This window comes from Nicotiana sylvestris, chromosome 5, assembly GCF_000393655.2.
Source record: "Nicotiana sylvestris chromosome 5, ASM39365v2, whole genome shotgun sequence".
NCBI classification, from domain to species: domain Eukaryota; kingdom Viridiplantae; phylum Streptophyta; class Magnoliopsida; order Solanales; family Solanaceae; genus Nicotiana; species Nicotiana sylvestris.
The window spans coordinates 106,859,755-106,872,478 of NC_091061.1; the positions used below are offsets into that span (position 1 = coordinate 106,859,755).

Below are 12,724 nucleotides of genomic sequence, written 5' to 3' on the forward strand. Positions count from 1 at the left end.
TTAATTTTTCTTTTAAATTATAACTATATAACCAACGACCTATTGACCAATTTAAAATAGAAAGATTTCAAAATAAGTAATTTCCAATATATAGAAATTACTATTTCCTTGAATTTTGCTAAGTGTTTTATTTATTTATTTTGTTTTTTAAAATTGAGATTTGTCTAGTAATAACACTTATCATCCTATCCTTTTTTATTTTATTAATTTTGGTAAGTATTTTGCTCCATGTAGTTTTTATTTATTAATTTTGCTGAGTTTCTTATTAATTTAGTTTGATTTTTAAAATGAGAATTTTTTTGGTGATGACACTTGTTATCCTATCCTTGAATTTTGATAAGTATTTTATTTCTATTTATTTTTCTTTTTTAAAATTAGGATTTGTTTTGTTAATGAAACTCGTTTTGTTTTCCCTCTCCTATTATATATATATAGATAGATAGATGACACTTGTCATTCTATATTTTTTTAATTTATTAATTTTGCTAAGTATTTTGCTCCATGCAATTTTTTACTTATTAATTTTGCTAAGTTTTTTTAGTTTATTTAGTTTGCTTTAAAAATTGACAATTATTAAATTATACTAATTATTTTATTCAATTATTTACTTTTTAAAATTAGAATCACATATAAGGTAGATTTGCCTCGGCCGATACCAGGGGCAAATTTATCTAATACTGAATTTTGTGAGGCAAAACTCTCATATACTGCTTTAAATTTGCCACGCCCAAAGACCCGACGTTGGTTTCAACGACATAAATTCTTCATTGTCAGTGCCAAAGCTCATCCACACACGGGCAATAAGCACCACCATGGTTAGTGGGCTCTGTGCTTTCCTTTGTTTGATATCTTTTTCATGTACCTTTTTTTGAAATTCCTGTAATGGCTAACCAATCTGAAGAATTGGGCTTCATTAACTATTTGCAAGGGATTTTTCATGTGATTTACGTTTGAAGGGACTCGTTATTCAGCATTATGTTAGAGAATTTTTAGTGTTTCACTTGTACATTTTCTATACCCTTAGTTGTTATGTGCTGTTGTCGAATGATGGGTTCCTTTTGCTTAAAATGTGCTCCAATTTGGATGCAATTGATTTGTGTGCAGATGATATATGTGATTTATCAAATTTTAATGGTTTATTTAGGCTAAGATCATGATGTAATTTTAATGGAATGCTTTCTATTATCTCTTAAATGGTGACTCGGTTTAACGGATTACTTAAATTGTAGTATCTACTTTCTATTTAGTTTTCTTTCTCGGTGGGGGTTTAGTTGAAGGACTTCATTATGAACTTCTTTTTATATATGAAAGTAATGTTTCACTGATGTTGTCGAGAAGAAACTCTGAATACAAGAGGTATACAAAAAGTAAAGAGTTTAGACAAAAATATGGTTCTCTACAAAAGGCTTCCGATGATCTGTTCCTATAAGAACTTTGTCGATGCTCCAAAAGACAAACCCTAAGTTGTACTGCTTTACAAGTCATATTCCTCTCCTTTAATTCCTCTTCCTTTGTCTCCAAGTACCAATATGAGTGCTAGCGGCATAACATCCCGTGCTCTGCTTCTCCTCCTGCTCCTTAGTGCTTAACTGTGCATCACTTTGTTCCACTATTTTGGCCGTTGTTCATTGTATCTAAGCAAGTTCAGGACTGTCCACGTCTGCTGGCTTGAAATCCCTCAGCGCACTAGTGAGTGATTCCTTTTTTCCCCGAAATCTTACACATCAATTACCAACTAAACATATACCACTTTGCTTTTCCTCAAATTTTCTGCCGATAGGATCACCATTCTGGTTGATATCCATACAAACCAACAAACCATCCTTGTAGCTTTCAATATTGACATTGATAGGGTTGAGGATCACTGGTCATCCTTCTCCAGTAGCCTGTTTCCAAGAACTTACTATCTCTTCATAATGCTCCTGCACAAGCCACATCCATATGGGATATTGATGTTACCAGTCCTCCAATCCCTATCCTGAATGTCATACTCATCCACAATCACTATCCTCCATAGTTTCATGTTCTTCATTTCCAAACGTCCACATCCACTTCCCTAGCAGCACTTTGTTGAAGACCTTTAAATCTTTCTCCCTGAGTCCTCTGCGCTTGATGGGAGAGGTGATCACATTCCAATTTACCAAATGAAACTTTATTGTCCTGTGGTCTGGTAAGAATTTCTTTCAAGTTTCTCCAGCTTCCCAGTTTCATTTTCTGTCGGTGCGTGCATTATGGACATGTAATAAGTCAGGACACTTGAATGTATGCTCTTGATCAGAACTGCCTTTCCTCCCTTAAACATGTTCTTTTTTTGCCAACCCACCAATCTCTTCTCCACTCTTTCAAAGCGGATTCCCCTTGTAGGTAGTTGGGGATGTTCCTGTTCTGCAATTAAGTACTTCTGATAGTTGTTCAATGTTGTCTACATCTTCCACTGGGATATTTTCCATTTCCACTAGTTGATCTTCAGCCCTAAAAACTACTTGAAACCATATCAGGACATGTAAGCTAACTGTTGTGCCTCTGCATCACAAAATACTAGTGTGTCGTATGCAAAAAAGAAAGTGGGAGACCTGATGTTATCACAACGTCATTCCCGCCAAACTTCTGCTTTGAAGCCCTTACTCCTTGTGACCATTCTATCCATCATCTTACTGAGTGCCTCCATTATCAAAATAAATAGCATGGGAGATAAATGATCTTTTCTCTTAATCTGAGCTCTCCAGAAAACTAGACGGGCTTCCATTGACGAAATTGAGAAATTTACTATAGCTAATTAGCCATGCAGAACTTTATTCACCTTTACCTTTCTCTGAAGCCTATCCTTAGCATCAAAGTCCAAGAAGTTCCAATTCACAGTCTTATGCCTTCTCTAGATCCAACTTGTGTAGAACACCTGGTATCCCTTCCTTTCTTCTAGAATCCAACACCTTATTGTCCACCAATTCCGCATCTAAAATTTGTCTGCCAGCCACAGACATATGCTGAGAGTGAGACGCTGTATCATCCACGACTTTCTTTAGTTTATCTGAAAGGACCTTAAAAATGATCTTATAGATGCTTCCTACGGCTACAAGACTAATAGATGTACTTGATGTTTGAGGCTCTCTCCTTCTTAACATTGTAGTCTCCATGCCGATTGCCTTCTTTACTTCCCTCTCCCGCCTTTGGATTAGGGATAGGGAGGGGCTTTAGTGGCGCACTGTTGTTAAATAATTCAGTATAATATGTTGCCGATAGAAGAATTCGCCTCTGATAAATCAGAAAATTTCACTAGGATAAAAGCCAAGCCTAGCCCAAACGCTGTGTCAGCCCAACCTATCAACTCCAATTAGGTTAGCTAGCTCACTTTCTACTGGTTTCTATTGCTTATTTTCCTGTTTCAAAGAAAAGTTTATATCAGATAACTCCAATTCTTTTTTCCTACTCTACAGTTACAGTAATTGGAAAAGAGAACAAGAGAAAGCAACAAAATTGACTTCACTTTAAAGTATAGCAAAAACATACCAATGCTTGGAGGCCTTGCAGGCAGCAAATTGAGTGTTGATTTGGTCTTTAGGACCACTAGACCAACTTCTCATGAACCATGCCAATTAATAATAGTTTTAAAGCAAGTATCTGAAGTTTATGGGTTCCTACAACAATCTCAAGTTAATATACAATAATAACTGGGTTCACAGTCAAAAATTTAGTGGATTTCTTAATACATATACAAGGTTTGGCAAAAGCTACTGGATTCACGTGAATCCACATGTTTAATTGTGGATCTGCCAGTGGCAAGGGATAAAATCCAAGTCTGTCCGTATCTGCAAACCTAATTAATGTGTCCAGTCTGTAAGTATATGAACATCTAGTAACCTATGTCCACATGGTCATTTTATTCCCTTATGGGAAATATAATTAAGAAGAATTGATAAGAATGATTGGCTGGTTTAGCTGATAAATTGTGCCTTCATTGACTGTGTTAGGAAGCAGGGAAGATTCTGGAATTAGTCAATGCCACTCGCCCAAACAAAAACCTATTAGAAACTTCATTATATACAAGAGAGTGAGAGAATGAGAGAGAACTTGCTTTAGAATGTTATGTGCTTATATGTCAATCTGTTCTAAGTGAATGTTAACAGATCTTCTTGTTTAGGGTCAGAGATTGCATGAAAGTAAAAAAGGTTGCAGTTTTTTTCTGTTTGTAAATAATTCCTATATATGTTTACTTAAGTATATCTTGTTTTTTTTACCACTTATAAGTTGAGTAGGACGAAGACGGAATACCTCGAGTGCAAATTTGGAGTTGAGCCGACGGAAACGGGAGTTGAAGTGAGGCTTGACTCTCAAGTCATTCCCAAGAGAGGTAGTTTCAAGTACCTTGGATCGGTTATTCAGGGGATCGGGGAGATTGACGAGGATGTCACACACCGTATAGGGGTGGGGTGGATGAAGTGGAGGTTAGCGTCGGGAGTCTTGTGTGACAAGAAAGTGCCACCGTTACTAAAAGGTAAGTTTTATAGAGCAGTGGTTAGGCCTGCCATGTTGTATGGAACTGAATGTTGGCCGGTAAAGAACTCACACATCCAGAAGATGAAAGTAGCAGAGATGAGGATGTTGAGGTGGATGTGCGGGCATACAAGGATGGATAAGATTAGGAATGAAGATATTCGAGAGAAGGTGGGTGTGGCCCCCATGGAGGACAAGATGCGGGAAGTAAGACTCAGATGGTTCGGGCACATTCAGAGGAGGAGCACTGATGCACCAGTGAGGAAGTGTGAGCGACTGGCTGTAGTGGGCACGCGGAGAGGTAGATGAAGACCTAAGAAGTATTGGGGAGAGGTGATCAGACAGGACATGGCGCGACTTAGGATTACTGAGGACATGACCCTTGATAGGGAATTATGGAGGTCGAGCATTAAGGTTGTAGGTTAGGGGAGAGTGTGAATATTTCTACAGCACAATAGAGGGAGACTATCCAGTTAGGAGTTAGACTAGGAATGTCATTGGTCGTCTATTGATGCAGGGCTTTACCTTCTAGTTGTACTATACCAGCCATCTATTTCGTATTTCGTATTTCGTATCCTGTATTTCATATTTCATATCTCTTATATATTGTTGTTATTTTTATTACGCATTTTTATGGTACTAATATATCATCTCCTATTGCTTTTTTGAGCCGAGGGTCTCCTGGAAACAGCCTCTCTACCCTTCGGGGTAGAGGTAAGGTCTGCGTACATATTACCCTCCCCAGACCCCACTTGTGGGATTATACTAGGTCGTTGTTGTTGTTGTTGTTGTTGTATAAGTCTGGCTGAGCAAGTTTTTATCCCTTCATGATTGAGCCGAACTTGAAATGTCCCAGTGGTTATGTATTTGGTGAGACATCAAGTACGTATGCCAACATCAAGCCTTTTTTACTAATCAGTCAGTTCATCAAAAAATTCATATTAAGGTTAGCAATAAGGGACAATTTGAGCACTGACTTTTTAATTTACACTGTCAGGCTCAAAAGTGTTGTTCTCGAACCAAGTATCTCGAGAAGGAACATCCTGCAACTATCAAACTTAAATGGATCTAGCATGTTTAAAGTAAATGAAATAAAAGAATGTTGGTTGGGTTTATGAAGTCTTTTTGTCAGACTCTCTGACTCAGAAGTAATAGACTCACTATTCTAAGTAATTAATGGATCTAACTAATACCACGTAAATACTAAAATAAATATTACAAATTTTAGTCGGGGTTTTTATGTCAAATGTGCTAACCTGGATACATTGGTTTATTTGGAACTTCAAGTAGAGCCAAAGGTAACTATTGAGAAAGGAGCAAGTGTGGTATATTTTCTTTAAATAAATCATCTGGGTTCTTTAACTTCTCCTCATTTTATGCAGGCAATGTATATCCGTGTCAAGCGTGACAGGTCCACATACTTTATTCAATGTGATCCCACTGAGACAATCCTACAAATAAAGGAGAAATTGTATAACCTCATAGATCAACCTGTTAATGATCAACGATTAATCCTTGTAGCTACTGGTGATGTGTTGGACGACTCGAAGTCATTGGCTGATCAGAAGGTAGATAACCCATCTCTTTCACTACTGTGTAACTGAGAATGATTAATATCATTGAGGACCTCTCTTTTTTTATCCATTGTGTTAAGATATAATCTTCCTCGTAATGGACTGGTACTTTCCTTCCGGTTGTCTCGAAAACATGTCCACTTTCTATGAAAATACCCTCAACTATCCCTTACTTTTTGATATTATATTATCTTAGAGGTAGTACGACCTTTTAACTAAAAAAGTTTAAATTGTGTAAAATGTTATAGACTTTCCAACCTGTTAGAACCTACTTCCACTTAAATACGATAGAAGTTAATTTCTTTCTTTAATACTTGTGCCAAGTCAAAATACTATATCTATAATGTGATGGAAGGTACCATATGAGTACCAAACTTTATCTTTATTGTAATGCGAGAAGTTATAGAGGTTCACGAGATACTTTTCTCATTGTAATAATTGAATAGTTCTTGTTTTCTTGTCACTTCATGTGGTATCTGACTTATGTTCTAAGAATTACCTTTATGTAACTTTTCAGGTCGAAAATGATGCTGTGGTGGCGCTGACTCTGAGAAAAGGTTCTCTCTTTTGCATTTTGTTTTTCTTCGGTATTGGTAGAAACTTTTTAGCGAACTTAGGGATCTTTGTATCATAAATTGTCTTAATCTGAGTGGATACTGGTCTGATTCTGCTTCTACTATATACCCTTAGTCTCAACCTATGTTGTGCGGACTCTTCAAAATCCCTTCCGCACCCATGTCGACACGACATGGGTGTGGGTATGGGTGTAAGATCCATACCGGATTTGGTCAACTTACCCTGGGTACTTTGACTACATTCTATGACAGAGAAGTATAGATTGATAGGTATTCGGTTTGATTTTTGGGTAACTCTATATATATATAGTTATATAAAGTATGTGAATGCTTTTCTATTATGCGAGATACCTTATGAATATAATATTGGTGTTTTTAAAGAATAAAGTGTTATTATTATTTGTTCATTAACTTTAACTAATCGAAAAATATACTTTATTTGTTGGATATACATTTATTGGCCGTATCCAAGCACCTGTATCCGCACTCGGCCATACTCTTGAATCCTAAAATTTATGTGATGAAGAATCCACTTCTAGATCCACACCTGGATCTGATATCCGCACCGGAGTCTGAGCAACATAGGGCTCAACTGTTTGTATTCACATGCTCATGTATAACATGGTGGTGAAGAATGCTCAAAATGCATGCTTTGTTTCGTGCAAATATACATCTGATCTGAGTACCACCCTTTGGTGGCAATCAATCTCTTTAATGGATTAGAAAAGATGTGTTTGAGTATGGCTTCTGAAAATCCAGGAAGTTTGACTACTGCCAACGCTATTCCTTTGGCCCAAGTGGAAGACTCAGGGAAAACTGGAAAATTCTTAAGTATATTGAAATTTTGGTACAGGTGTGATTAGATTTGAGCTTTCCATGACAGTTATAAATTAAAAATAATAATAATTAGGTGTTAGATAATACATAATCAAGATGATCATGCATTTTTCATACCGACAACAATCACAAGTTGATTGAAAACAGTACAGTAAATATTCATGTATATTATTTTGTGCAAAACCAGGTCAGCATTAATTTAAGACTAGATTTAGCATAATATATGGCTTCAAAAAGTTAGCTGAAGATTGATACATTTTAATACAACTGATAGGGGTGGGAAGGAGCTTGATGATGTTGTTACCAATGTCATAATGTAGGTTGAGAAGAGATATTACATGTCTGTAACATGATTATTGACATCAAGAGTTAGATGCTATTTCAAAGAGGGCAGGAATGTCTGAATCTGCATATTGAACATAAAGGGATTGATGTGATCCTGCAATTTAATGGACAATATGGTTACTAATGGTCTAGAGCATAGAGAATCCTACTTCATCCTAAGTGAGGTGGAAAGGATGTCTGGTCAAGCTGGTTGTTTGGCGTTGTTACTGCATGTTACTCAGTGGAATGGTTAATTGTTCCTTGTCTTAACCAGAAGAAAAGGAATTTGCACCAAGGGTGTGGCCTAGTGGTCACTGAAGTGTTTCTTGCTTCCTCATGCTGAAACTTGGAGTCGTCATGAATTTCTGAGTTTTGATGAAGATGAATTTAGTGCTTCAAGGAGTTTAATGTTGAGTTACAAACAAAACCATTTGGTAACAAATCTTTCAAGAACTTTCTCTCCCTTCAATTGATATGTTACGGCTTTTTTTTTTTTGCACATTAATATTTGTGCAAATCCATCTTTTGTAACCTTCCAGAATGAAAAGAAGAAATTAGAAATAATTGCGAAAACGAAAAAGGATCCTTTTGAGTGTAAGGGAGTACATAGCAGCAAGTTATATTTCCTCATGGGCTTTACATAGACTTCTAGCTCTATATTGATTTAAGGAGTGTAAGAAAGGAGTTTTGAAAGAAGGCTAAAATCTTGAAAAGCTACATATCTTTAGTTGGATTTGTATGAAATGATATTGCATTGTTTTATATGGATTTGCCAGAGATTAGGAGACTTAAGTATACTATAACCTTATCCTGGCAATGTAGTTAGGGGCACAGCATAAAACCAAATCATTGCTTTAATTTCTAGTTATTTGTAGGACTGATGCTGATTTGTTTTATACTTCTGGAATGGGATGCAAAAGTACTTCTCTTTCTTGTCCTTTGCTTCTGTCAGTGTTGCAGTTCTGGTTTTTGTTCCATTTGTTCACTTTCTCATTTTGACTCACACCTAGAACAATCCCCTCCATCCACAGGGTGCAGGAATAGTAATGAAAGAAATAAGCCATCTATAGTTTATACTAAGACTTGAGCCCTTTACAGGGATTAACATTATTTTAATCTTTATCTCGTCAAATACATGATCACTTTTAAATTGTTAATTTGGTGGCATATAGAAGTACTGCCACACCGCCACCAACTTTAAAAGTAAACTAATTGTGAACTTGGTGGCGAGAAGTACTCCTACAGCAACCTTTCTAGTATTAGAACTTATTTTAAAAGTAAAACAATTGTGCATTTGGTTTATCTGCGAGTTTAAGATGAAATTTGTATGGCATTTCTAGTTATTAGCAGCATTACTTTCCACTCCTATTAAACTCCTGAGAGCAAGATTAAGAGCCAAAAGTACTTTTTTTAAAGTGTTTGGCCAAAAGTACTCCTGGGAGCCAAAAGTACTTTTTTTTGGGTCAAAAAAGTACTTTTTGAAAAATTTAAAGTGTTTGGCCAAAATGAAAAAGGAATTTTTGAGCAGCAGAAGCAATTTTCAGCTTTTAGGGAGAAACTACAAATTGTAGCTTCTTCCAAGAAGCCGAAGCCGAAGCAGAAGCAGAAAATTGATTTATTCAATACAAAAATAACCTTACTAAATTTATATTTTCCAAAGTCTCCCTCATTAGTTTATTATTTTCTTTTCCTTTTCCTTTTCCTTTTCATTTCTATTATACCTTTCTTCTCTTGTTTATTTTAATCATATTTTATTCTCTTTCTCCTATTCTTAAGAGTGGATATTAAATTTATATTGAATGATGTATTTGAATATATTTAATTGACATATAAACAATAAGTAATACCAACTACTCAATGTTATTGCTTTGGAATAACTATATTTTATATTGATTAGAATTTATATTTTTAATTTACATTTTTATATTTTAATTGATTTTTTTTTATAATAATTATTTGAATTTATTTTTCCTTTTTAAATAATACTAATTGTAAACTGATTCTTTACTGTCTTTTTTCGTAGTTTGATAATTAAAAATACTTTCTGAAAAGACTGGCCAAATATAATAAGCTTGCAAAAAGCACTACTCAAATGAATTGGCCAAACACAAACTTCTATTTTGCAAAAGTGCTTTCTCAAAAAGCACATTTCAAAATAAACAATTTTTGACAGCTTGACCAAACGGGCTCTAAAGTCTAAACAGGAAGTGAAATTGCGCTCTTGAGGAACGTGGGATTTCTCTTGGTCGTCCCTGTTAGTACATATGCAATATCACAATATTCTTATATTCGTTGCTCCATCTATGATACACATTTTTGTTAAACAGTTTCTCATCTATTTGTGGATCTCTTATCCTTTCAGATGACAATGAATTTGAGGATGTAAATATTGTGAGACCAAATGATTTTTACCAGTCCCGTGATGCAGAAAGTGGTGCAAGTTGGTGACGACAACCCCAGCAACAGTTTATTTCTTAAAGATCTACATTCTTGTACACAATATCTGGTTTGATAAGACACTTGAGATAGTGCTTAAGTTGCCTGCTGCCCAAGAATGGCCTTGTGCCATTCTGTTTAAAAGCAGTGTGATGGAACACTTACCCGAGAATGGTTTTATGCCTTTGTGATCAAAGGAAAGAGTTTACATATTGACGCATAAATGTTTCAGATTGAAATTTCTTTTTTTTTTTTGGGTGTGATTTAAAGATTTGCATTGCATGTAAATGTTTGGCTGTGTGAATTTTTCTTGTAATCTCATATTCATTCCATGCATGAATTGCTTCTCCCTTGGAACAATGATTTTTAGTTAAGGATACTAGAATGATTGATTAGATACAGATAGCAACACCACCATGGGAATTGTGTGTGGATGGTTAGGATTCTTCTACTTTGAGAATGGAGAACTTCTTGGAAGACAGTCCTTGCCCTCCTTAGTTGGCTTACCTGGCACGAATTTGAATTGGTCATGACAGTGAGTTTTGGATACCGGATGGTTAAACCTAAAAAATGGTGATAGCACGGAAATGATGGAGCAGTGAGACTCCATCCATCGCTAAGTTATACTATGTTAAGAATTGTGAGTGCGACATGATAGATTCTGTAATGTCGCTGGGACCTTCTTTCTTTATTTCTTTCTTCTTTTAAGGGAGATCTGATTAAATTTCACACAAGTTCTCATTGAGAAAACCATTTCCTCCATTTAGTGTAGTATGATAGATTACATGCTTTATGATTGATCGCTCCGAATCTGTATAAAAGTTAGACATTTATATATTACAACAAAGTGGAAGAAATTGAACGTTTGATTAGAGATTGGGGTTGTATCCTGCTAATTATAATTTCTAGTTAATTCAGGACTCAATACTAACACTTTTCTTTTCCTCCTTCTATATATGTCTACCCCTCACCAAAAAAAATTCAAATAAAAAAGCTTTTGTTCAAAACTTCTGTACAGTAAATGGTGAAGGTACTGATTTTCAGATTACTACTTTGCAATTATTTATTAATATAATTTACTTTATCGTGTCAATGATATGGTAATACACATGGTTTAACTTGTATTACCGGTTATTATTTGGACAGATTTTGGAAGAAGTTTCGAAGATGATTTTATGCGACGAAAGTCTGTAGATTCATACGTGTTTGAATCATTGCAGTTTTTTCTTTAACATTTTTGAGCTGTTTTGTTGAGTGGATGAGAGTTTTTCGATGAAAGCCATCCTAAATCTCTTTTTTCATTGAGAAAACTTATTCGGAAAAAAGTTGAAAAAACATGTGTTTCAAAATTATTCTTACTAAAACTTCAATAAACTTAATAAAGCACTCCCACCTACAACCCCAGGGTTGCAAGTTCGAATCACCAAAAGAGCAATAGTTCCAACAAAAGGAATCAAAAGGGCGGGAACAAAAAAAACTTAATAAATACCTTGTAAATGTAATACTTAAGAAATGTGTCGGACGACGGTTTAGTTAGAAACTTTGACATTGATTGCTTTAACCAGATGCAAGGGTGTACCAAAAAAAAAATCGATAAATCGTACCAAACCGATAATCTGAGTCAAATCAGAAAAAAAAATTCCGATTGTGGTTTGGTATTAGGAAAAAACCCGACCATAATTGGTTTGGTTTGGTTTTAACTAAAAAAAGTCAAATCGAAACCAAACCAACCGATAGTACATTTATACAATTTTTTAAAATATTTTATACATATAAATATTATTGTAATATTATTTATAAATATTTTCTAAACTTTTTCACATTTTTTAATGTATAATTTTAAGTTTGGACTTAACATTCTTGAATGGTAAATAAATTTTATAGCCCATAAATATAGTAACTCAAACAAAGTTTAAATCAATACTGCTAACAAAAGAAATTTAATTCAATACTAGGAATGATGATAGTGTTGGATATCTATTTTTTAGTTTTACATTAGTTTATAATAAAAATGCATAACTTAATTTATCTTTTTCTTTAATGCTTAGTTATGTAATTAATATTATGTATTAGCTATATTTATTTTAGCATGACCTATATAGTATTTTTAGATTATGTTAATTTTCATCATGACTTATTAATTAGCAATATTTGCTTTATTATATTTTATTATCTTTGTTATTGAATAATTTAGTATAATGCTATGACTTATCTCATATTATTGTGTTATTTTCGTGAAAAATACATTATATAGTTGTATCCTACTAGGACTAAAGAAATATTTGGAGCACAAGTTATATATTTTGTGCTATGAAGACTTTACCTGGAAAAAACCCAAAAATCCACAAAAACCGAAAAATTCGAGAAAAACTGAGATTGAAAAATACGACTTTATTGGTTTGGTTTATAGATTGAAAAACCCACACTATTGGTGTAGTAATTAAAAATATTCGAACTAACCCGACCTATATACACCCTACCCAGATG

The 12,724-nt window shown here is 34.6% G+C and overlaps 1 protein-coding gene across 1 annotated transcript; it reads left to right on the forward strand.

Annotated features, from left to right (window-relative positions):
* Window positions 1–659: 659 nt before the first annotated feature.
* LOC104239440 (polyubiquitin 9-like) lies at window positions 660–10,597 on the forward strand. The gene is made up of 4 exons (XM_009794066.2): window positions 660–815; window positions 5,874–6,059; window positions 6,583–6,622; window positions 10,164–10,597. The coding sequence occupies exons 1-4, from the start codon at window positions 813–815 to the stop codon at window positions 10,247–10,249; spliced, it is 315 nt and encodes a 104-aa protein (XP_009792368.1). The 5' UTR covers window positions 660–812; the 3' UTR covers window positions 10,250–10,597.
* The last annotated feature ends 2,127 nt before the right edge of the window (window positions 10,598–12,724 follow it).